Source organism: Pleurodeles waltl, chromosome 6, assembly GCF_031143425.1.
Source record: "Pleurodeles waltl isolate 20211129_DDA chromosome 6, aPleWal1.hap1.20221129, whole genome shotgun sequence".
NCBI classification, from domain to species: domain Eukaryota; kingdom Metazoa; phylum Chordata; class Amphibia; order Caudata; family Salamandridae; genus Pleurodeles; species Pleurodeles waltl.
In genome coordinates, this window is record NC_090445.1 from 1,528,729,381 (window position 1) to 1,528,756,930 (window position 27,550).

The window sequence follows — 27,550 nt, forward strand, 5'->3', positions numbered from 1 at the left end:
ATCGCTAATACACTTCCCTAACACCTCTCCTCCAAACACCAAATCTTTCAGTAGTGGGGACACAAAAATATAGTCAATTGTTGAGCCAGACCCTCTACCTACAAAAGTTGGGAGGTGGTAAGTGTCCACTACTTCAATATCACAAATGTTCAAAATGCACGGCGGGAAGAATCCTTGCGCTATGAAGCGCTCACAGAGCTTGCTCCGCCCCCTGCCTCTCAAGCTTCTGGGACACGGAGTCCCTGTCCCTCCAGGCCAGCAAATGAATTGTCTAGTGTCAGCTTTCTCTTGCCATAAGTAGCACAGATATTTAATATGCCTACTTCACAGAACAGATCTGTATTTTATGTGGAAAGCTGAGTGGATTAGTAACGCCAGCCTTTAACAGTGTTTTAAAACAAATTAAATATATGTGAGACAGGGGCATTGGAGAGATGAAGGGCACTTTTTCCGTGTGATAGTGAGGGAATCCGAGGAGATGGTCACAGGGGGAGCCAAAAAGGACTGTCACACCACACGCTGCCAGCACTAATGCCGGCACTGGCAACATGATATTTCATCTCTTTATAGGGTAATGGGGGGAAAAAATGTGTTGATTAGTGTCTGGACTACCAATTCTCAGGAGCAGTACCACCCAGAGTCCCACCTTTCAGCAGCTCCACCTCTGTGTATAAGCATCCAGAGGAGCAAAGTTGCTAAATGGGGGCAAGGGAATATAGGATAGGTACATCAGGAGGGAGATCCGCGAAGAGAAAATAATCACTTGGTAGCATGTAATTTGCATATGTAGATATTTAGCAATAGTTAATATTCTCTGTACTCATGTGCCTTAAATAAGCAGTGCACAGCATCCTCAGTTCATAGTGTCATCAACAGCAATATATTTGACTATCTTGATTAATGCCAGATACATCAAATGAAAGATAGCCCATTAACTTCTGGACTGAATTTGATTACTGTGTACCAGAACTCAAACAACATAACTTAGGGTAACAATACGAATTATTATCAGTTACCCACTCCCAGGAAGCAAAGAAAGAATGAATGGAACGCGTTTCCACAAGGAATGTTTTAAACATACAAGTATGGTTAGGCAGAGTGAATCAAAATCATGTCTCCCTTGTAAAACACGTTTCATGAAACTTCACTACTTTGAATAAGGACACAGTGCTAATTTTGCCGGGGATCTCTTCACACAGTTTGTACATACAGTAAGCAATATGCTGGGATCCAAAAATCCTGCATACACGAGCACCCGATACCCCCTGGGATACCCGTTACGGGACTGAGCAGTCTCAAGCGGGCAATGCTTACAATCTGTACCGAACTGCCAAAACCGGACACGATATACACACAAATAGAGCATTTACAGAACCAGTAAGGATCGCAAGGACCCGCCGTCTGCTTCGAACCACCAACTGAAGCCACAGTCCCTGACCAAGAGTCCAACTTAGCTTTGAATCCCACGAGGATTTACAGGTGCAGTGTCAACACTGCAGGACATGAACCGCTGAGCCGTAGGGGTGGAGGCAGAAAAAGAAAGCAGAGAGAGGAGTGGGGGGCAGAGAGAGGTGGGTGGGGGCGGATTGAGGGTGCAGGGTGGGAGGTGAAGCCATAGCTAATTTTATATGCATAGTCTTGTAAATGTGTGTGTGTGTATAAATATGTAAACACACACATGTATAAGCACACACTCTCAAAGCCGCACAAAAAAAACGGGACATGCCAGATATAAAAGTGAGTGTAAAGTCTTTACTCCTTCTTTTATATCTGACCTGTCCCGGTTGTTGCTCCTCAAAATCTGGTCACCCTAGGCCTAGATGTACCACGAAACGACCGATTCGGTGAGATTCCAAATACCTAAACACGTTTGTATCTCAAGTTGAGGGGAAGCGCACGTGACACGTGGGCGTAGCCTCACTTTAAAAACCCTTGTTTCGCTTCTGACACCAAACCTCTTCCGAACTGTAGTGCGCAGGCAGAACCTCCCTCACCCCGTAGAAGGACATGGTGATGCTGCTGGCGCTCCTGGGACTGGCGTGGGGGCTGACGGCTTGGTGCGGAGGGACACAGGGCATTCAGTGCCCCGAAGACCATTACCCGCTGCTGTCGGCACAAGGCTCGAAATGTTGCAATCGCTGCAAAACAGGTAAGCTCACCGAAAGTGTAGGACGTGTTGCATTTTAATCTTTTTTATAATTACGTTTTAGGAACCGCTATGCTTTCGTTTCTACACTGCACTGTTAGCCAGTTTATGGTACTGGATTTACTTACGTTTGAAGGATGGAATACCGAGCCTGCCATCCCGAAGTTGGACCTTAGCGTTTTAGAAGACCGCATTTTGGCAGAACTGAGCATACAGCTCACTGAGCCATGCTGCGATAGCCTGTTCCTGAACCCGTCCCAGTAGCAAATAAAGGAACCGAGACAATCCGAGAGATAAGGCACTTTGTCCAGTGCTTTAAATGGCAGTATAGACGTGCAGGTACTCCCCCCTTGGAGTACCTGTTTGCTCGTGTAGTGTCAGTACTCTGCCATTGCATGCATCGCAGGAGTGCTCAGAAGTGCAGGTACTCTCTCTTTCAAATTAAAAAAGTGCAGGTACTTGAGAGCATATTTATAGACACCTTGCGCCACATTAACGTCATTTATTTTGACGTTAAAGTGGCCCAACGAGGCAAAAATCCCTGCGCAGTATTTACAGAGTGGCGGAATGCAAGCTTTCAGGGGTTTAGATGATACTGACTTGCCTCTTAATGTACTAACGCATTGCCACTGGGAGGGTAACCATGAATTTTTCTAAAATCTATCACTTCAAATTTTTTTTTGCCTTTGCAGTAATATCTGATGTAATAAAGTGATATGCCTCTGCATGTTAAAGAGTCACACTCTTTGAATTTCGAAGAGATTGTATCATATTTTTACATTATGTTTGTTGCACCATTTACATGCCAAATGTTTTCTCGGATCAGCTTGTAAACAGACTCAGAACTGAGCCAGACCCATGGCTTGGCTTTGGCCGGCTTCCCCTCTTAATTTGCCTTAGTGACCTCCTCTATTTGCGTCTCGACCTTAGTACATGGGGCTGTCAGTCAATTAAAAATATAATCTGCAAAAGGGAAGGATTAGAAACATGGAACCCTGCCCACATGCACAGATTTGACAATTCTACCATTAAGGCGTCTTGTATCAGAGACGCATGCATTGACAATCCATTTAAAGTAAATTATCCCAGGGCAGGAACTCTAGACCATTATATGTTGTACATGCCCATAGTTGTTCAAGGGAGAACTACCAGGCCCAGGTGGATGGGCAGGGGTGTAGCTTCAGCGGGAGTGTTTGGGGCAAGACAACCCTCAGCATTCTTGGTTTGGTAGTTGGGTCTGGGAGCTGTGAGTCAGTCTGCTTTGTCTGAGTTATTTTTTCTTGTCGTTCTGATTTCCGAAAGAAGTTTTAACTTGTACACTTTTCAATCAGGATCTTAAATATATATAGTGACCAGTGTAGTAAAAAAGTAGTACATCTGCACACATAGAGTTCCTCCTTGAATGGGTGCACACTTACTACTTTTTTTGGAATTCACACACTTTGGCAGTAGTAGGCTTGGAAAGCTGTGCCAGTCTCCCGTTTCCAAGCGTATAACTGGCAATCAAACACCCAAAAGGTGATGGAATGAGTGCTTTCAAATAGTCTAACCACTGGCAATCACTCAGGGTAGCATTCAAACCCATAATTTTTGCCCAGTGTGCCACTTTAGACAGAGTCCCACCTAATGCAAATCAGAACTGACCCTGTACCTCATGGAAACAGTCCATCCCTAATCCTGGTCATCTCACCCCTCCACCGTGTAACCCACTGCTTTTTTAATTGGTAAATTTGAGATACAACCCACAAGCGTCACTGACTAAGCAACATCCCTGCCTCTAATGTGCAATGAAACCAGGGGAAGAAGCCAAGGTCACAACCCTACACCTCTCCATGAGACACACCTACTGAGTTTCCATCCCTTCAGCTGATTTTCCCATGCAGGATTGGGCCAGGTTTCAACCTCTTCCCGGTCAGTCCAAAATTAACAATTTGTCCTTCTGCCTACATGGGTTTCTGCTCTACAAACGCGTGTCCAGTATCTTTCACATAGCTAATGCAGGAAGGACTACTTTATTGAGAGAGAACGAGTTATGAGAGGAAGCTGGGAGCACAATCTCTTCCACTCTATGGAATTTCAGAGCTACCTTTGGAGCAAACCCACTATTCTCCAACTGTCCAGCCAATGCAAAAGCAACCACGAAAAAAAGTTTTCAACATAAGGAGGTACAAGGAATCCTCCTCCAGGAGCTTTTACAAAATCCACTTAAGTACGATTAGGATCAGCGGAAAGTCTTTACCCTTCAACATTTTATCCAGCATGAAACCCTTAAGAGCCCGTGAGGCAAAACTCCACATTACACCAAGAGACCCCAGGCTTCCCTGGAGGCCCTAATACCTGATCATTAACCCATCGCAGTGGATGATACCAAACCTAAGCTAAACTTGACTGGAAGGCATTGGAATGGAAATACTTATGGACAATTCCAATATGTCTCCACTTGTCTACCAAAACGACACTCGGTGACAAAGGTAAGGCTGTCTAATCCTGCACAACTGACTACTGAGTGAGGCCTTATCTCTGAATGTCTAGTTTTCAATGTTTATAATGAGAGATTCATTTTCTTGACCACCTATATCGGCAGGTCTGGAACCTGAGAAGGGTTAGGGGGGGAGTGGGGGGGGGGAGATAACGCCCTCACTGCAGCTGCCATAAGTTGATACAGCAACAGAAATGAACTGAATATCTTTGAAAAGAATGTCACACCCGGAATAGTGCCCCCTTTGACTGACATACAACAGGAGCAATGGAATAGTGGCAATGGTGGAGCAGCATAAAGATGGTCCACTGGCCAGATCCGTAGAAGGGTGGGTATCAGTTCTACAAGTGCTTAATGTGAGCCATGGTTTCCAGTGCTTGCCCCATACTCAACTGTCAACACAGCACTTATGACAGGCTGCCACATGGTGACACTGTTTGTCTAATTTAGATATCAACAGTTGTCTATTAATTCAATATACATAAAAAATGACTAATACCTGCCACCCAAACCATTCTTATAGGTTTGGGGGCTGGAATAGTCTAAAATGTCACACATACTTGTAGGTGTATCGTGGTTAGTAGTTGTGTTGGTACTGTCATTGGTAGAGCAGGAAGAGGTATTGTGTGGTGCAAGCTGTAGTGGGCGTATTTATTTACAAAATTAAACACTGAGTTCTACCTATGCACCCTCCATTGGAAATCATGAATCAAACAAATCTTTGAAGTGACCTGTACTCATGGAAATGTAAAATATCCAAGCTAGGAATCTTGAACATACTTGTCTGCTCTGTTAGAATGACCAGGACGGGAGATAGTAATACAGTTCCCTGGTTTAAGTGTACCTGCCACCCACCACAGTGGAAATTACTTCTGTCTGCAAAGGAAAAACAGACCAAGAGAAGATCAGTTTCCCAGCCCTGAGATAAACATACTGCAAGTTGGATATGTATTATCACAAGTTCACTTCTCTTAGGCTGCCTCATCTCCATACACTTGTAGCTAGTACCTGGCTGGAGCTCTGCTTCAGACCCACAACCCTGATAGACAGAGATGCAACTTGTCCACCCATTTGAAGGGTAAGAATAGCATCTCCAAGTTACCTTGGAGAGAGCCGTGGTTTGAAGCAGATGTTGTAACTCATAATAGAGTTGGAACTGGTACACCTTCTGGATACCTATCCTGGAGTTAGCATGAGCTACCAATGACCTAGATGGGCTGGACTGCAATGTCTAGATAATGAAGACCACCGACCGCTTAGGCAGGCACCTTGGAAACACCTTTAGGCAAGTTTCAGCTCGAAAGGAAGAATATCCGACTGGGAGTATAGGCAAATATCTGGTGGAGATGCACATTCTTGAGATCTAGATCTACCAGGAAATATCTGGAAAGAACTCTCTGGAATGTTTTTTTAGGTAAGATGTCTGTGAGTAAATTGCCCCTGACCAACCATTGAAGTCAGTCTGACCGTGGCGCGACCTTTGTGGGAGAAGATTTCACATTGGTCCTACTCAGAGCTATTTGTCACTCATCATAAATGTTCAGGGTATTCTTGCAGCAGGCCTATGTGACTTCAGTGTTACCTCCCCTTATTCCGTGAAACAAGTCTGTGGCCTTGCCCTGCTTGAGGTGTCTGAGTTCCAAAAAATAGTCTAAGGACCAGATATAGAGTTTGGTGGATGGGTTACTCGGTTACAAACATGATGGATATCTATTCTACTGTATTACAAGTGCCACTGGGTGCTATGCACTTGTAATATGGTGGATGGTACATCTGTCACATTTGTGGTTGTGTAATCCATCCCTCAAACTTGAAATCAGGCCCTAAGTCCTAACAAAGAAATTGTGCCCAGGCAAAATCATGAAATGTGTCTGTCAGACAAGAAGACTTCTGTGGACATGAAATTTGAAATTTTCCGCTCTGAGCATTTGCCATCAAACCCACTGGCTTTAATGGTACCTAGTTCAATGACTATCGAGAGGACTTCCTCAGATACAATCTACAGCCTTGCCCGCTGGAGAATTATGATGTCTATTTCAGACACTAATGGACTAAGTTAGAGTTTGATGGACAGGTTACTCTGTCATAACCAGGTCATATATCCCGTTTTCAGTATTACAAGTTCATTATATCCCATGCCACTTGTAAAACAGCGGCCAGGAAATCCATCATGTTGTGACGGGGTAACCAGTCCACCATACTCTAAATCAAGCCCCAAGTTCAAAGGTAAAATCTTTGCTGGGATGAACCTTCTTAGAGTATCCGACTTGCGCTCCATTGCGGTCAGCCTGAAATCGCACCTAGCTCCCTGTCACATGATAGCAGCAGTTCTTTCTACTGATGCTTTACTTTTGATGCCTTTTTCCTTAAACCTTGTTTCCTTAATTCTTTGTTTCAATAACAGCAATAGTATGTTCAATTGGTGCTTATATATATTTTGAAAATATTCTCTGCTTCTCTTTATTGGGATTTTGTTGTTTTGGTGTCATTTTGTTTATTAACTTTTTGCTCATTTTCTATAAATTGTTGTTGAGTTTTTATTGTGCTGTATTTTTGACTTTTTAACTGTTTTGGTACTTTGAAATGCTTTACAAATTTAATTGAAGTAAAGCTGTTTGCCCTGTGCCATAGTTACAGGGGGATGAGTTCAGGTTTCAATTTGCTTGTGCATGTTAGTAACTTTATGACTTAATAATTCACTTTCGTACAATGTCTGTTTTTAAAAGGGTCACTTGAGTGAAACGATTCACCCCTTTCAGGTTTATGATGAGGGGAAAACTCCCATGACAACACCTACACTAGGGACATTGTAGAGCAAATCCTTTGTGTCTGCACCGTGGGGGAATGACTGAAATGGTTGTCTTGGGCTATGGGATCCTGATTGTTGCAACAAAGTACTTGCCTCCTTGCTTGAATCACATTATGGGGTCAATAGGATAACTGTATCATGCTATATAAAGGACAAATTGTGTCATAGCCCCTGTTCACAATGTACTGCATCAAACATTCCTATTCTGTCTCTGCCAGTTGTTTATAGAGCTGAAACCTGCCTCTGTACGGTAGCCTACCGGATTCAAGTGGGAGGCGCAAACATTGAAGGAGGAGGACCAGAACATTACATGAGATTTCATACTATGTTCGCACTATAGAAGTACCATATACATACATACGTATCCATCACAACCACCACAACTATTCTCCAATTTAGAAAAGAGTTTGAGGACTCTCCTTTTTAAAGAGCATTACATTACAGTGTATTAACTATCCTTGACACAGCTCCATCTCCTCCTCCTACTCATTGACTTTATGCTAATCTTTGACCATGTACAGCTTTTCACAGCATTTTGGCTAGGTTCACACTATAGAAATACCATATACATACGTACATACATGTACAAACTTTTATTTCCAGAAAATCTACAGTCGTTTTTGGACAATGTAGCTTTGTCCTGGGATTATCCCTGATTATAAGACATGCTTAGTCTCACAGTTGGGCAAGTGCAGGATTCTTGTTGAGTGTCTGTAGAGAACATGCAAGAGTTTGTGGTTACCTGCAGGAAGTTAGTGGGTACCTACTTGCTCACCTTGAGATGCAGTGTTATTTTGCCTTATGTCATGTTACTTGACCTCCTGGGCCGTTGTGTGCATATTGGTCCAAGGTTGTAGTTTAACCAGGGAGGGTTCTCCACTGGCGAGAACCTCCATCAGATCCACTCTGAACAAGTAGGAGTGCTTATCATGATTTGGTGTGCATGCCTTATTCCCCCATTGAGTGTATCTCCTAAAAAATCCTGATTTGCCCTTTGGTCCTAGCCGGCTTTGTTTTTGCTACCCCTGGATTAAGGCCTCTTGAAAGCAGAGGCAGGAAAAGGAAGTAAGCAGGGAAATAAACGACCCCTTTACTTTCATCACCTTCCACTCCTTACCTTCCAGTAGCAAACAGAAGGCTAAGGTTGGACCGAGCTGTCAACTTTCTGATGTTTGTTAAGGAAGAAAGGGTATATGATGTCACTTCAGATATTTCAGTGTATTGACCTTCATTCATATCTCATGTGTTCTCTGTCCTAGTATAAGGGTCCCAGTATGTGATTCATTCTACTACAGTGGCCTCCCCCTTACCCTGCTTTCCTTTGACCAGTACAAGTGCATACACCAATGAATGGTGGTAGGGTAATTTATGTTCAACATATAAGCCTTCCCCAGCCTCCATGTCTTCCACAGCTCCCTTGATTTGCCTTTTGTGTCCCAGTGTGTGTGTTCCCGTGGCCCCGTACCATGAATGTCTCAATGTGCCACCACCTCAGTGTGTCTCCATGTCCTGGTGTCTGTAGTAGTTGTTTGAGTCTATTGAGGATGAGCAGAATAAAGTAAAGCTCCATTTAAACACACGGGTCCATTGTGGCTGACCCAAGGTGAAACTGCTTTTGAGGCTGAGATGCTGTCAAAGGCTGCCAGTGTATTGAACAAAGCCGCAGGGAGAGTGCATCATATTAAAGTCTATGGAGCTATTTCCTGCTAGACAGCAGTGAACACCATAACAATCTATAGGTCCACATAACTGCCTACAAAGGTGTGAGAGTCACACTTAATGAGTGAGACTTCATGTATCGGAAAATGTACTAGATTATTGTTGGGCATGTTATGACTCTTCTGGTCCCTTTATGGAGTATTTGCTTTAGTTTCAGTGTTTGATGGGTTTATTTTCCTTGTTCAGTGCAGAAGGGGGAGGTGATGCATTTATAAATAATAGATTCTGGCTGGAGGAGCTCTAGCGGAAGTGGTGGATGAGTTGAGAGGGTGGCTTCCTGTCAGAGATATGATAAGCGCTAGTTATAGCCACCCACCCCCTCTACACCGTTTCCTCGCAGGTCATGTTTGCCTCCATGGTGTGGTCTGTGGTTGTCAGAGTTTGTTTTATCCTGTACTTTCCAGCAGATTTTGCAGGTCACTTCCTTTTTTACTCAGTGATAGGCAGTATAAGCCTTCAGCTGGTTTAAGTGACGGTGCTGTGCCTGCTGGTTCTGTGGCTCTAAGGAAGTGAGTGTTTTTTTTTGCTGCTAGCCATGTGGCTCAGTTGCAGTGCTGCGTGTGCTGCTGCCCCTGTGAATGAATGGGTATGGTATGTGCTGCTGGCATTGAACTTCCATGGTGGTGATTTCACTACTGTGGCTTGAATATAGTGCTGTTGGCTGATGCCCCTGTGACTTTATGGTGGTGCTGAGTAAGTAAGCATGCACATGTGCATATATTGGTATTTATGTAAAGCTGGGAGTCTGCTGATTTTGCACAGCCAAATACAGGGATGATTTGCATAGTCCAATATCGAGCTACAGGTAGCAAAAAGCCCAGTATAGCAATGGTCTGGTGTAGAGAGTGACCGCAGAGAAAGACCCTTATCTATTTGAAAATCCACCTCGATTGGAGCGTGGATATCCATTTGGATTCGTGGTACTGATGCTGAGCCTATTTGTGTTTCCCTCAGCAACAAAGTGGTGAAGGTTAAAGTGAAAAGGGGGTGCAGAGGGTAAAGCACAAACATTATCTGTGCTGCACGGAAAGCTATAGGGTCTAATTTCTCATTATGCCTCCTTGTACCAAAATGGTTTGAAGATAGATCTTCATGGCATTGTCGTGGTCACGATCTGATCGTTTCCATTCATTTGCCTTTTATCAACTTTGGCAACTGGGTACTTGTCCTTGACACCACTTTTCCAGTCCTGGATTTTAACAGAACAAATGAGTGCATTCTGTGTTGTAGTCTTGGCTTGCTTTAGTTGAACATATTCAGTGATTTACAAAACAAAAGCCAGGTCAGAAAAAGTGATGATGTCCTGCCAATTGCCCCTAGAATTCCCAAGATTTTGCTCCAGGTGAGACTGCTATGTGCACTGGAGACCATACGTACTCGTGGACATACTGCACTGGGCATTAAAGGGTATAAGAATGTGCAGAAATACTGCACTGAGCATTGAAAGCTAAACCTATAGAAGAAGAGGCTGTGCTCTATGATTCAGGCTATATCTGCACATGTACCTAACATGTGAAGGGATTATGTGTCTATAATATAGCTCCTAATGTGCTTATAAAGCTGCTAAGGGATTACCACCTTCCAGCTCATTAGAGACGTTCTTTCGAGGCCTGGACTTTTTATGTGATCACCTAATGCATTCTGGGTGTTGTAGTTTTACTTTGCTTTCATTTAATGAATTAGACTAGCTCTCAAGAAAGCGATGATTTGTATGTGAAAAGTTCAGGACTTCAGACAGTGTTCTTAATGAGTAAGGTGGTCATACTACAAAATGCATGTAGCATATGCAGCTAAATATTACTTTATGAGTCTATAACACAGGATATGTTGAGCGTACGTGGTCAGGTGATGGTTATGCAGGGATATTTAACCCCTTCGCTGCCAGGCCTTTTCCACGCCAAATTTGCGTCCTTTTTTTTCAATATCATAGGGATTCTAGAGGTACCCAGACTTTAGGAGACCAAGAAATTCGCCAAAATACAGTGAAAATTTCGTTTTTTTAAACAAAATGGGGAAAAAAGGCTGCAGAAGAAGGCTTGTGGTTTTGAAATTGGCATCAACAAAGTGCTAAAATCACCAGCTTTCAGGAACAGGCAGACTTGAATCAGAAAACCTAATTTGTCAACACAATTTTTACTGGGACATACCCCATTTTTACGATTTGTTGTGTGCTTTCAGCCTCCTTCCAGTCAGTGACAAAAATGGGCATGAAACCAATGCTGGATCCCAGAAACCTAAACATTTCTGAAAAGTAGACAACATTCTGAATTCAGCAATGGGTAATTTGTGTAGATCCTACAAGGGTTTCCTACAGAAAATAACAACTGAAATAAAACATATTGAAATTGAGATGAAAAAAACAGCCATTTTTCTCTACGATTTACTCTGTAACTTTTTCCTGCAATGTCAGATTTTTTAAAGCAATATACTGTTACGTCTGCTGGACTCTTCTGGTTGCGGGTAAATATAATGCTTGTAGTTTCATCAAGAACCCTAGGTACCCAGAGCCAATAAATGAGCTGCACATTGCAGTGGGTTTTCATTCTATACCGGGTACACAGCAATTTATTTGCTGAAATATAAAGAGTCAAAAATAGGTATCAAGAAAACCTTTGTATTTCCAAAATGGGCACAAGATAAGGTGCTGAGGAGAAGTGGTTATTTGCACATCTCTGAATTCTGGGGTGCCAATACTAGCATGTGAATTACAGGGCATTTCTCAATAGACGTCTTTTTCACAAACTGTCTAATATTTGGAAGGAAAAAATGTAGAGAAAGACAAGGGGCAATAGCACATGGTTTTCTATTCTATGTTCCCCCAAGTCTCCAGATAAAAATGGTACCACACTTGTGTGGGTAGGCCTAGTGCCCGCGACAGGAAATGCCCCAAAACACAACGTGGACACATCATATTTTCCCAAAGAAAACAGAGGTGTTTTTTGCAAAGTGCCTACCTGTGGATTTTGGCCTCTAGCTAAGCCGGCACCTAGGGAAACCTACCAAATCTGTGCATTTTTCAAAACTAGAGACCTAGGGAAATCCAAGACTGGGTGCCTTGTGGGGCTCTCACCAGGTTCTGTTACCCAGAATCCTTTGCAAACCTCAAAATTTGGCTAAAAAAAATATTTTTCCTCACATTTCGGTGACAGAAAGTTCTGGAATCTGAGAGGAGCCACAAATTTCCTTCCACCCAGCGTTCCCCCAAGTTTCCCGATAAAAATGATACCTCACTTGTGTGGGTGGGCCAGGTGCCTGCAACAGAAAAAGGCCAAAACCTTGAGGAGATAGAGGGGATAGCACAGCGCGTTGATAAGGACATATTCTTCTTTTATACATCTTTAGGCTGACTCTGCTTTGGGGACCCCCACAAGTGAGGTGTCATTTTACTTGGGAGACTGAGGGGAATGCTGGGGAGTAGGAATTTTGTGCTGGAGCGGTGATCCTACTAAGAAAAGTCAGGAAAATATGCTTTTTTAAGCACATTTTGAGGTTTGCAGAGGAGTCTGGGTAAGAAAATGTTGGAGGATCCATGCCAGCCACACCTCCCTGGACTCCTTGGGGGGTCTAGTTTTAAAAAATGTTTGGGTTTGGTAGGTTTCCCTAGAGGAAGGCCGCACCCACGACCAAAAACATTAGTGCCCCCCCCAAACACAGGTAGTTTTGCAATATATCATTTTGATGTGTCCACGTATGTCCGTGATGCGGCAAACACAAAAATTGTGAAAAGAAACGCACTTAGGTTATGTGAAAAAGACCCCTTACCCACCAACCAAGTTGGTGGCATGCTTCATCATCAGGGTCCCACCTGAGACACCTAGCGTGTCACAAGTGTGCTGCGATGCCTGATTACAGCGGAGCAGGTTTTGTCATTTGTTCCACACATACTGGTTGGATTTGGCACGAGGGTGAGTGATGGTTCAGTAGATCAAATTTTATTTACAAGAGAGATTTCACAAAAGTGAAATGCACTGTTAATAACTGAAAGGCCAAAAATCTGAACCAATGACTCACAGCTCGTGAACTGTAAAGCCGCGTCAAGGCACCAACCGTTTTACAGTCCATTCATACACCTTTCATACATAACATACACAAGAACATTCACGCTGCCAGCCACGGGCCCAACACATTACATTACTCACAAATCGATGGACAGCACCACTCAAGGGCCCATCACTTACATACGCCTACATACATGATACAGCAGTCACACTAGCTGATGGGAGTGTGTGGACTGAGGTTTGGCTGGCACCGCCAGCCAAGTGCCACCCTACGCACACCGCCAGCCAAGCGCCACCCCACGCACACCACCAGCCAAGCGCCACCCCACGCACACTGCCAGTCAAGCACCACCCCACACACACCGCCAGCCAAGCGCTACCCCACTCACACCACCATCACTTTTTTTTTGTTTATAAACAACAAAGAAACCACTAACTAATTATAAAATAAGTTCAAAACTACAAACACAAAAGCTCTAATTAAATACATGAAAGTAATGCCAAACGTGAAACTGAAGATATGAAAATATAAAATAGGCAGTTTACACTCCCGGTATTTCCCCCAATTTTTTCTTTGTGTGGTCATTTCTGAAACAGCCGGCCACACACACAGCCCAGGCTTTGAAGGTCAATTGGGGCAGTACATCCGGCTCTTCCTCCGGATACCTTTTCAGGCACATACTCTACATTTCTTAGTGGGTAACTCTTTTTTTCATAGTGGGAGAATTGTGATCTGGAAAGTGGCGATCTTTCAATCTAGCCACATCCTCCACCACTGCTACACTAAGAACTCTTGCCTGTTCCACCACAATAAGGCTCTCTATCACTGACTCCAGAAATTAAAAAAATGTCATCCTTGACTCAGGTGAACAATCCTTGAACACAATAAAAGCATTAAAAGTTGACAAATGAAATAAATGTAGGGCCAACTTTTTATACCACAAGTAAGACTTAAGAAGAGCAGTGTAAGGTTCCAACCTCTGATCTATTCTATCAACACCACCCATGTGCCTAATGTAGTCCAAAATGCACGCAGGTTTGTGCACTTAGGCAGCCTGACCCCAAACAGTCACAGGGGAAGTACCTATTTGGGGGGCGACCCTTGCCAAAGGGGGCACCCCAGCACAAAAAAACTAAAGGGAGCAAGAAAAAACAAATTCCCTCATGTCTTGGTGGCTTCTGCCCCCTTGGGGGAGATAGGCCTTAACAAAATAGCCCGATCTGCCCCCAAGGGGAGCAGATATGGTCATCAGTCAAGTGCCCCCTTTGGTGGGCAACCCTTGCCAAAGGTGCCGCCCCCCCACACAAAACACACACACAAACACACACACACAGGATCCATGGTGCCTAAGTGGATTCTGCCCAAAAGAAATTGGCCGATCTGCCCCCTAGGGGGGCAGAAATGGCCAACAGCTCTGTGCCCCCTTTAGGGGGCAACCCTTGCCAAACAGGGCAAAAGGGGGCACCCCAGCACAAAACAAAAAAAGGGGGAAAAAAAATAATCCCTGGTGTATTTGTGGTTTCTGCCCCCCTGGGGGCAGATAGGCCTAAAAACAATAGCCCCAAGGGGAGCAGAAATGGTCATCAGTAATGTGCCCCCCTTTGGGGAGCGACGCTTGCCAAATGGGCCACCCCCCCAGCCACACAAAACACACACACACAAGATCCCTGGTGCCTAAGTGCATTCTGCCCCTTTTGGGGGCAGATGGGCCTAACAAAATAGGCCAATCTGCCCCCAAGGGAGGCAGAAATGGCCAACAGCCCTCTGCCCCTGTAGGAAGGTAGCCTCTTTCTAGCCTTGTTACCCCCACTTTTGGCCTGTTTGTGAGTATATGTCAGTGTGTTTTTACTGTCTCACTGGGATCCTGCTAGCCAGGGCCCTGGTGCTCATAATGGAAACCCTATGTTGTCAGTATGTTTGATATATGTCACTGGGATCCTGCTAGCCAGGACCCCAGTGCTCATAGGTTTGTGGCCCATATGTGTTCCCTGTGTGGTGCCTAACTGTATCACTGAGGCTCTGCTAACAAGAACCTCAGTGTTTATGCTCTTTTTTAAAAATTGTCACTGCAGGCTAGTGACAAATTTTGCCAATTCTCATTGGCACACTGGAACACCCTTATAATCCCCTTATATAGGGTACCAAGGTACCCAGGGTATTGGGGTTCCAGGAGATCCCTATGGGCTGCAGCATTTCCTTTGCCACCCATAGGGAGCTCAGACAATTCTTATACAGGACTGCCACTGCAGCCTGAGTGAAATAACGTCCACGTTATTTCACAGGCATTTTCACTGCACATAAGTCACCTAGATGTCCAACCCTCACTTGGTGAAGGTTATGTGCCAAGTTACTTAGTGTGTGGGCACTCTGGCACCAGCCAAGGTGCCCCCATATTGTTCAGGGCAAATTCCCTGGAGTGCGGGGACACCATTACACGTGTGCACTACATTTAGGTCACTACCTATATGTAGCGTCACCATGGTAACTCCGAACATGGCCATGTAACATGTCTAGGATCATGGAATTGTCACCACAATACCATTCTGGTATTGGGGGTACAATTCCATGCATCCCCGGGTCTCTAGCACAGAACCCGGGTACTGCCAAACTGCCTTTCCGGGGTCTCCACTGCAGCTGCTGCTGCTCCCAGCCACTCAGACAGGTTTCTGCCCCCCTGGGGCCTGGGCAGCCCAGTCCCAGGAAGGCAGAACAAAGGATTTCCTCTGAGAGAGGGTGTTACACCCTCTCCCTTTGGAAATATGTGTGAAAGGCTGGGGAGTAGAAGCCTCTCCCAGCCTCTGGAAATGCTTTGATGGGCACAGATGGTGCCCATCTCTGCATAAGCCAGTCTACACCGGTTCAGGGATCCCCCAGCCCTGCTCTGGCGCGAAACTGGACAAAGGAAAGGGCACTGACCACTCCCCTGACCTGCACCTTCCAGGGGAGGTGCCCAGAGCTCCTCCAGTGTGTCCCAGACCTCTGCCATCTTGGATTCAGAGGTGTGTGAGCACAATTAACAGCTTTTAGTGGACAGTGCCAGCAGGTGATGTCAGAGACCCCTCCTGATAGGTGCTTACCTCTTTCAGTAGCCAAGCCTCCTTTCTCTGTAGCCAAACCTCCTTTTCTGGCTATTTAGGGTCTCTCCTCTGGGCTGTTCCTCAGATAACGAAGGCAAGAGCTCACTAGAGTTCCTCTGCACTTTCCTCTTCGACTTCTGCCAAGGATCAACCGCTGACTGCTCCAGGACGCCTGCAAAACCGCAACAATGTAGCAAGATGACTACCAGCAACATTGTAGAGCCTCATACTGACTGCTTTCTCGACTGTTTCCTGGTGGTGCATGCTCTGAGGACTGTCTGCCTTCACCCTGCACTGGAAGCCAAGAAGAAATCTCCAGTGGGTCGACGGAATCTTCCCCCTGCCAACGCAGGCACCAAACTTCTGCATCACCGGTACTCTGGGTCCCCTGTCATCCTGACGAGCGTGGTCCCTGGAACACAGTCGCTGGGTCCAAGTGTCTCCCACAGTCCAGTGGCCCTTCTGTCCAAATTTGGTGGAGGTAAGTCCTTGCCTCCCCACGTCAGACAGCAAACCTGTGCACTGCATGATTTGCAGCTGCTCCGGCTTCTGTGCACTTTTCCAGGACTTCCTTTGTGCACAGCCTAGCCTGGGTCCCCAGCACTCCGTCCTGCATTGCCCAACTCGCTGAGTTGGACTCCGACGTCGTGGGACCCTCCTTTGTGACTCTGAGTTGACTGCTGTCCTCAGATCTTCTAAGTGCCTGTTCTGGTACTTCTGCGGGTGCTGCCTGCTTCTGTGGGGGCTCTCTGAGTTGCTGAGCGCCCCCTCTGTCTTCTCCACCAAGGGGCGACATCCTGGTCCTTCCTGGTCCCCAGCAGCACCCAAAATCCTCAACCACGACTCTTGCAGCTAGCAAGGCTTGTTTGCAGTATTTGTGCCTGGAAACACTTCTGCGACCTCCAGCACGCTGCGGGACATCTTCCATCGAAAGGAGAAGTTCCTAGCCCTTTTCGTTGTTGCAGAATCTTCAGCTTCTTCCACCCGGAGGCAGCCCTTTTGCACCTTCATCCGGGGTTTAGTGGGCCCCTGCCCCCCCTGGATACTTTCATGACTCTTGGACTTGGTCCCCTTCTTTTACAGGTCCTCAGGTCCAGGAATCCGTCTTCAGTGTTTTGCTGGTGCTTGGGGTTCTTGCAGAATCCCCTATCACGACTATTCTGCCTTTCTGGGGTAGTAGGGTAACTTTACTCCTACTTTTCAGGGTCTTGGGGTGGGGTATTTTGGACACCCTTACTGTTTTCTTACAGTCCCAGCGACCGTCTACAACTTCCCATAGGACTGGTGTCCATTCGTGATTCGCATTCCACTTTTGGAGTATATGGTTTGTGTTGCCCCTAGGCCTATGTCTACCTATTGTGATTCTACATTGTTTGCACTACTTTTCTTACTGTTACTAACCTGTTTTGGGTTTTTGTACATATAATTTGTGTATATTACTTACCTCCTAAGTGAGGGTATCCTCTGAGATACTTTTGGCATATTGTCACTAAAATAAAGTACCTTTATTTTTAGTAAATCAAGGGGGGCAGAAATGGCCAACAGCTCTGTGCCTCCTTTAGGGGCTGACTCTTGCCAAAGGGGGCACCCCCAGCATAAAAAAAAAAATGGGAACAAAAAAAAGAAATCCCTGGCTTATTGGTGGTGTCTGCCCCATGGGCCTAAAAAAATAGGCCCATCGGCCCCCAAGTGGGGCAGAAATGGCCAATACTAATTTTGCCCAAGGGGTGCCCCCAAACACACAAAACACACACACATACCACATAATCCCTGGTGCCTAGTGGGTTTCGACACCCCCCGGGGGCGAGATCGGCTAAAAACATGGCCGATCTAGCCCCGGGGGGCCAAAACATATAAAAAATTTGTGCTCCTGGGGCAGCGACCCTTGCCTAAGGGGTCGCTGCCCAAAAACTTATTGAAAACAAAATCCCTGGTGTTCTAGTGGTTTTCAACCCCCCCTAGGGCCAGATCGGCCCAAAAAACGGCCGATCTGCCTCCAGGGGAGACCGAAATAGGATTATTTATAGCCCCGAGGGGAGCGACCCTTGCGCAAGTGGTCGCTCCCAAAAATAAAACAACTACAAAATCCCTGGTGCCTACTTGGGGTTCCTGGACCAATATCGTGGGACCCGCCGGCGATCGTGGACCAGGAATCCACTGAAAACAGGCACAGGGGGAAAGGAAATACACTTTCCTTTCCCCCTGTGTCCGTCCCCCCCCCCCCCAAAAGAGAGAGGCTTACCAAACTAAGTCCTTTCTTGCTGATGCGCTGGAAGCAAATGGCTTCCAGCGCGTCCTCTGCAGCTTCTGATGACGTCAGCGCATTGTGAGCGCGCTGACGTCATCAGATTGCCGAGGGGGGGGTCAGGCGGAAGGGGAAGGGATTCCCCTTACATCCTCGACTTGGGGTTGTGGGTGGGAGGCCCATGGGGAGAGCACTAGCGCTCCCCCCGTGGGCCGGGTGCGGGACGAGCTGGTCTCGGCCAGGGCACACGAGCACTGTGTGCCTGGACGAGACCAGCTCGTCTCGGGCACCGAGGGGCTTAAGGGCTACACATTTAGGACATGCTTGTACAGTTTACCCTATAATTACCTACTTTTACTTCCGCAAATGACAGCTGTGCCCAGGCATTTTAAGCCTGCGCTCCTAGCATGTCATGACAGTCATTAGTTATATGTAGGTTGTAACAGAAAATAAAGAGTAATCTGTTTAAATGGTGCTTTGTAATTTTATAAATCCTATAATTTATATTTTTACTTCAATAATGTCACTTACTGTGACATTTGTTAAAGTGAGGTCAACAGGGTCAAAGGTAATTTGATGTCACCCTTTTTAAAGTTTAAAAAGAAAGGTTATTAATGGTTAATACAATAATCAAAGTATATAAATACAGTTGATAATATGAGCTAATAGTACAATAACAGTTCAATTACATGAGAAAATAGTCTTGAGAAATAACAACTTACATACTAATATATTGAAAGGTAAATAAATATGCTACATATATATAATATATATATATATATAAAAAATATAGGTAAGTACATTCAATGTAATGGAAAACAATTCATGGAGGTTTAGAAACCTCTTCATTTCTAGGAAAATGATTACGTGAATAATAAGCCAAAGTTTTTAGGTAATTTGCAACGGGTATCCATAGCATATCTCGTGTAATGGCAAGGGATAAGGGGGAGACATAAGCTCTATCTAGTCTATGGTTATAACATACACCATACCGCCAAGCTTGAAAGGATAATTTAGAAGAATCTTTCCAAGATTTAGTAATATGTAGAAAAGCTACAGTTAACATTAAATCTAAAATTAAGGTATTTATTTTTTGATAGTGAGACCATTCCTCTGCAAGAGTGGCAAAAAATGTATTTGTAAAACTTAAGGTGATTTGAGTATTAAATATAGTGCTTATTTGACTCCATACATTAACCCAAAACTAAAATGTAAAACGATAATCAAATAGCATATGTTTAAGATCTGAGAACGGCCTTTTACAGGACCAACAGGAGAACAAAAGACTAGAATCCATTTTATGTAAAGATGATGGTGTGATTAATAGTCGATCATATATAAAGAATAAAGTTTGAATTGCATTAGCTGCTCCGGGGATTTTCGTATTCTAATCCACACCTTATTCCATAAAGAAGTTGAAAATGAAGAATCCAAATCTTTCTCCCACTGCAATTCTATTGTAGATTTAGATCTTTCATCAGGAGGAGTAATCACCTGATAAATAGGGGAAGCTGACAGGGACTGTAATAGAAGATTTTTAATTTGAGAAGGTTGAACAATAGATCCTTGATGAGCTGGAAAATGTCGATATGAACTATTTACAACATGTATTAAAGCATCATATTTTCTGGCAAAAGAGAATGGAAAAGAGAAAAGAGTGTGCCTGTACAAAAGAAAGGGGTGTTTCATTTTCAAATAGTTGGCATACCCATCTTAACACCCTTAAATGCCACGTTTTCCAGTAAATAGTTTTACTATTCAACTTGATGCATTTATTATACCAAATTGATGAATTCAGAAACTGTACTTTGCTTCCATTATATGGAGCATCAATTGGATGTAGAATTCTGCAGGAATGTTTCAAAATAGGAAGAGAAATAGATGCTGGCTTATGTGTTGGAGTTAAAATTTCCAGAAATGTAAAAGGTGCAAAAATAATATTTCAACTTCAACCCATAATGGTGAAATATTAGAGTCATCCTCATTTAATAAAAAAGAAGCTTGTTTAAGGGAAAAGTCTTTATGATATGAGTGAAGATCTGGAAAATTAACCCCTCCAAAAAGTTTAGGTCTCAATAATTTTTGAAGGGACATTCTGGGTTTTTTATTATTCCATACAAATTTGGATGAAAAAAGAATTAATCTTCCTAAAATAATGACATGGGATATTAATTGGGATGGTTGATATATAAAAGAGGATTACAGAGAGCAACATCATTTTAAGAGAATATAATCTACCCCACCAGGATAAATATAGAGGATTCCATTTAGATATGAGAGAGTTAAGAGCAGAAAATAATTGCAACAAATTACAGGAAATTATATCTTTGAAAGAAGGCTTAAACCAAAGACCCAAGTATTTAATTTTATCATTGTCCCAGTGAAAGTTTGATCATTTCAAATATTCAGGAAGACAAAATGTATTTAAAGGAAGTATTTCACAATCATCTTTATTTAATTTGTATCCCGAAATAGAAACTAAATTCTCTACTTCTAATAAGAAAGTAGGAAGTAAAAGTTGCGGTTTTGATATAAAAGGTAAAATATCAACATATGTCGAAAATGTTACTTGTTTTTCCCCATATTGAAAAGCATGCAATTTTGGGGTAGCTCTAAGTTTCATTAGAAAAGGCTCCAAAGCAAGAAAAAATAAAAGCGGTAACAAAGGACATCCCTGGCAAACTCCCCTATAAAGTGAGAAAGAGGGAGAGATGAGACCATTTAAAAAAAATGACTGCTTTAGGGGAGGAATATAATGATTAAATTAGATTTATGACTTTATTTCCAAAAACAAACCATGAAAGTGTTGAGAAAATACAAAAAGCAAATGAACACGATCAAAAGCTTTTTCAACATCCAGGGCAATTGTTGATAGAGAGTCCTTATAAGCATCAGATTTACTTAAAATATATAAAAAAAATAATCTTGTGTTAACAGATAATAGGCACCCTTTAATAAATCCAGATTGCTACTTAACAATTAGCCTAGGAAGAAGTGATTCCAAATGTAGATCTAGAATTTTAGCAAAATGTTTATAATCTAAATGAACTAGAGAAATAGGTCTATAATTCTTACAAAACTTTGAATCTTTGTTATCTTTTGGTGTAAGACAAATTAAAGCATCTTGAAAAGAGCCCCCAGGTGAGTTTGCTTTGAGGGAATATGTAATAAATTGAAATAATCTTGGAACTAGTATTTTAGAAAAATGCTAATAAAATTCTATAGTAAACCCATCTGGTCCTGGACTTTTTTTTTCTTGATAAGATTTAGTGCATTGAAAGTTTCTTTAATGCAAATATCATAATCAAGAGCAGAGAATTCAAAAAGGGGAAGTGCAGGTGGATTAATAGAGGACAAATATTGATTAATAAGATCCTGGAAAGAGTGAAATTCAGGAGTATATAATTGTGTAAAGAAATTAACAAATCCATTTAAAATGTAATCATTTTTATGCAATAGAGAATTTGAAGTATTGTAACTAGATTCTATATTTGTTTCATCCTTTTTAATTCTAAGGTATTTTGCTGGAAGCTTTCCTGATTTATTTTGTCCCCCATAGTATTTAGCACTAGATTTAAGAAGATAAGAATTAGCAATATATGTTGAATTCTTATTAAAAGTAAACTTAACTTGAAGTAGTTCATTAAGACAACTTGTAGATTTGGAAGAGTAATATACATTTTCTAATTGTTTGATGCGATCCATGGATTGATGTAATCTTTTAGTAGACATTTTCCTTTTGTTGGCAACACAGGAAATAATAAAATCCCTAGATGCTGCCTTGAAAGCATTCCAAATAATCTGAACAGATAACTGAGGGGTATCATTGTCCAAAAAGAATTGTGTTGCAAACTTTTCAAAAAGTTGTGAAAAATTAGTGGGAAGAAGTAAAGAATTATTAAATCTCCATCTTTTATTTGGCTGACTATGATGTATAAGATCGAGATCCATACTCACTGGAGCATGATCTGGGATTAATATAGAGCCAATTTCCAAACCCAGAACATGTTGTGCAAGATGTTGCGAGACAAATAAATAATCAATCCTAGACTGGAAAGAATGTGCAGGAGAGAAAAAAGAATATGCCTGTAATGTGGGATTGCACAAGCTCCAAACATCCGTTAATGCTTGTTTAATCATAGAGGTAAACTGCGAGAATATAATGGATTGTATAAATCTAGAATTAGAATTGTGATCAATAAAAGGGTCCACAATCATATTACACTCCTCTCCAAAAATTAAATATTCATCAGAAGGATTCATTAACTTTGCTAATATTTAATTCCAGAATGATTTATCGGGTTGGGTAGGGACATAAACATTAAATATAGTTAAAGGTATTTTGTTAATGGACACGGAAACAATAACCTATCTTCTCATAGTATCATATCCTTGATATATAACGAAAACATTTAAAGCTTTATGACACAGTATAATTGGTCCACTTTTTACCCTGTACCAGGAGATGAGAAAACATGACCTACCTATTGCCTTGTATTGCTAAGTTTGGCTGCTTCATTATCTAAAATATGAGTTTCCTTTAATAGGGCAACATCAGCTTTTAATTTTAAAATATGCGATAAAACTCTTTGACGCTTTATTGGAGGTCCTGATCCTTTAACATTCCCGGAAATAAATCTAATTGTCATTTAAAATGTACATTTTATAATATAGCCACAAAATTCTGAATATAAACCAACTATATATTTTAAAAAAATTAACCAAAAGATACATAATGATGTGCAGAAGAAAAAGAGAATAACTATGAACAGAAAAGAGTAAATAAAGGAAAAGGATAAGAGGAAAAGATTGAAGAGAAAGAACATAACATGTTATAGGAAGAAACATAAAAAATACAAATAAACATAACAAGTATTAAAAACATACCTATAAGACAAAACAAAGTGATGGTGGTGAAACCACAAAAGGAAGAAGACGCAACCTTCACTCCACGACTGCAGACACGAGAGGGAAGAGAGACCGGGCCACATAAGTTGCTATCACAGAAAACGGGTACTTTAATGAAGTAAAATCTAAAAAGAGAACAAAATAGGGAAAATCAATTCCCTTTGATAATAAGTCATTCTTAACATTACATAAACCAATAATGAGCACATCTATAATTTTAAGGAACATTATAATAGTCAAGTCTCCGTTACTTTGGAAGTATCCATTTTTTCACCTCTGCATTAGTCAATACATTTCTGCAGTAATGCTTGGTCTTCATATGTTGTGGTTTTATTATTGTAAGTCACCTTGAACAAACAGGGATGAAAGAGACCATATTGAGCATTAAGGGTTTTAAGGGCCGGACGATTATCCAGAAATTTCTTTTGTTTGTCCGCTGTTGACTTAGCATAGTCCTGTGCAAATAAGAAATTGGAGCCTAACCACGTGATCCGACCTTTAGCTCTTGATGCTTTGAGAACCTTTAGCAGGTCCAAATACTCCAAACAAATAAAGGATTATTCCTCTTGGATTCTTTGATGTCGAAGCCATATGGGATGGATGACCAAGTCTTTGTGCTCTTTGTATATTTAAAGCTAGAGAAGTAGGCAGATCAAGAATTTTGGGTAAAAACGATTGAAAGAAAGATGATGAATCTGATCCCTCTGTTCCCTCAGGTAGACCATAAATACAGAGATTATTTCTTCAATTCCGATTTTCCATATCCTCTGCATGTTTCTTCAACATAGCAACTTCAGATTGTAAAGATTTAATAGACGCAACTGAATCTTCAAGCATTTCCACCTTTCGTTCCATATGAGAGACTCTGTTCTCCATATGCACCATTTATCATCCAAAATGTGCATTGTCTATTAGTATCCTCCATAAAACGTTTAAGAGCTCTCATTTTCTCAAGAAGTAACTCCATAGATATGGTATCAACTGCTTTAACAGGAGACGGAGCTCTTTTATTAGTTGACGTAGATGCTGTTAGTGGAAGCTTGGATGATACTTTATAAATAACTGAAGAGAAAGAGGCAGGTGTTGAAGGTGTAATGTCTTGGTTAGTAACTCCTGTGCTTTTCATACTTGATAATAGGGAAAAGTAGTTACATAAAGCAATATTGTCGAAATTTGTATTTTACTGTTAGTCAATTGAAGATTCCTAGATCTACCCATAAGCAATATGTAACATTTTGACAAATATGAGGGAAACAGTAGAGTCTACCAAATATGACTTCACCACAGAAAAAAGTAGATTAAAATATGAGGCAATACTGAATATGTTCTGAGTGGAATTAGGATATAAAAAGCAGACGAGCATAAAAAAACGCATTAGTCCATAAGGAACATCTCAGGCAACGATGAATACAAGAGAGAAAGAAAACCTTGTGAGGTCAAAACAAAATGGCGGTTGCAATTGATTCCTCAAGCGACCACCATGATTTCCAATGAAATTATGGCATACAACGGCTCTTAAGAGTCATCCAAGGGGAGTTACTTCAATCTGTACATTTTCCCCCAACATTTCCCGTTTTCAGATACAAGATAAAAATACAGCTGAAAACGAGCTGGCTGCTTCGCCTCCTGCCGCAGTCACGGAGCTCTTCTCTCTGCACCAGGCCACGCCCTCCTTGATGTCACTTTCTGTCTTGTGATGCCCAAGTATGATCACTCCCGCTACCCTTAACATTTTGGTGAATTGACGTTCGTGCTCAAACGTGGCAACACGTTACAGCGCAGTCAAAGCCCTTTGTAAAGGCTGGCTAGTAGTTGCTTATTTGAGTGTTAACTTGACACTAATGATGTGAAACCTTTACCCCGACACCATCAACTTTTTGTAAAAATGGCAAAATAATGAAGTAATGCTATCACAAAATGGATACAGTTACCTGCATAATTTGTCCTTTCTCTAGGCTTCCTTTAGTGAACTCTGCCACATAATGTGGTTCTTCCCTGCTGTATAAGTACGGTGGCCCTGCCCATGGAAGTTTGATCATCTGACTTGATCTATAGGAGGTGAAAGGTGTTAAATAGCTGGCTTACCATTTGTAAAAGCCCTCCTGGGTTGAACACCTGCATGGCTGCAATTCGAAGCCATCTCTGACACATTTGAAAGTATACGAAAGATTTATTTTACTCACTGAAAAGATTTCTTATCTAATGTAGTAACAAAGCTAACTCCCCCTTTGTTTTCAAATCTTGTAACTTTGTGTCACTCAAAAGCTAAACTACCCCTCCTTATACGTGAAGAAGATAAATGTTGCTTTACAATAGGACAACTTACTTTAAACATTCTTTTCTCATTTTTATGCATGACAATCTTACTTGTTAGATGCTTCACACGGCTCAGGAGGCCCATTCAGTTTGCTAATGAAAAACGAACATTGTCACTAACCGCAGATCCCTGAATAGAAAGCTGCAGGGGTGTCCCAAGGCACACTTTATTTAATGTATCACAAATACATACATTTAGATGACATGTCATCATTGAAATTAATTTGATAAGACCCATCATAGGTATTTAAGAGTGCATATCTGGTTAAAGCAATATTTGCATCCCTTCATGCCTGTTTTATTTGTATGGTAAGTATAATTGAAAATTGAGAAATGATTGCATATTTTTTAAATGTATGGAGATTCATCTCCTCAAACATTCAAAGCTGTTTTGCAATAACAGACAAATATGTTGATAGACATCAATGTGATTTGTACATTGTATTGTAATTACATCTATCTAGCGCCCATTTACAGCTGATGAGGCATTGAAGCGCTTTTTGGCACATAGCATGCTACTCCATAGCCCAAATGTAGTGGTTATTCCAGTGTTTGCTAATTATTGTTACAGATTTTTTGGGTATTGGATTAGTCTTGTATTGCTAAGTCTTCAAGTGGTGATGTATTACTTTAATAGACCTAAAGTGTAATTATTAAAGTGATTAAATTTAAGTGAAAAGGGGGCACAGCCAGAGCATAATGCAGGCCCCTGCAGGCCCCGCGCTCTGCATGGGGCCCTCAGCCATTCACCAGGTGCCCCATTTAGCACAAAGCCAATGAATATCTGTGAGACAGTTTGCAAGGGGGTCCCATCATTTTCTGTGACTCCACTGTGAAGAAGTAGGGCAGCATAGGTTAACATGAGGCTTCTTGGATATAAATGGGCTCTACCTCTTGAGCAAACAACGTGTTAATTCAAGCCTTGTCTTCCTATACTGCCTTGCAACAAACTCTCATCACTCTTGGAGGTATCCAAAAACATAACAGTTGACATAAATATTGTGTCCTTAGTATTGTTTACAAAAAAAATCCATTGGGTGTCGATTTTCTACTAGTGCACCACTGGGACAATGTCAGAAAATCATCTTTTTTTGCACGGTTCCCTCACATATAGAATACCGTCCGACATAAATATTGTGTCCTGACTCTAATCCACAAAGCAATTCCATTGGTTGTAGATTTTTCTACTAGTAACGCCACTGGGACAATGTGGGAAAATTATCTTTTTTTTGCGCAATTCCCTTATTTTTCTCAGCTACATAATGCTGACATTTTCACCAACGCACGGAGAGTTCATTATTTGGGTTCTCATTTCAGGTATGTCCTGTAAAAGGTGATGAAATTGAAACTCTTCATATGAGTACTTGCAATTACATGTAGATGCAGAGTTTCTCAGCTGCAGGCGCACAACGTGCCTATTGTTGTTCTACTGAACTCGCATCACTGAGAGCTGCAAAGAGAGTTAATATCTGGTCCCTCTACAAGAGTCATGACGTGTATTGCGGAGATGAAGATGTCTCTGCTGGATCCAGCAAGGGCGATAGCAGAGGAATGTGCAGGAAAAGTGCTAGGCTCAAGAGGCAGTGAAGCTTGAAAAAGCACATCAACTGAGATGCAGAGGAGACAGAATATATAGTTGATGTCTGCTTTCCTAAAACCTGGAGTTCAAAGATCATAAAACCAGTTTGGGTGACACAAGAAGCTTTCCGATGGGGGCGATGGTTAGGGGGGACACATGCAAAGGGTCTTTTCTTGGGCTTCTTTTTTTAACCATTATGAGTTTTGAAGTTTTGTAAAGCTTTGAACTGACTACTCACTTTGCAGAATTGTTGCCGTTAGTACCCTAATGTAA

General features: G+C 42.2%; 1 protein-coding gene across 2 annotated transcripts in view; it reads left to right on the top strand.

Moving 5' to 3' along the window:
* The first annotated feature begins 1,939 nt into the window (after positions 1–1,939).
* The window catches only part of TNFRSF18 (TNF receptor superfamily member 18), a 113,586-nt gene continuing 87,975 nt past the window's right edge, over positions 1,940–27,550 (top strand). The window contains exon 1 of one of the 2 annotated variants that reach the window (XM_069241102.1): positions 1,940–2,149. In XM_069241102.1, coding sequence (XP_069097203.1) covers positions 2,008–2,149 — 142 coding nt within the window. In that variant the 5' untranslated portion in view covers positions 1,940–2,007. The remainder of the gene's footprint in view (positions 2,150–27,550) is intronic. The other variant, XM_069241103.1, reaches the window with a different exon arrangement.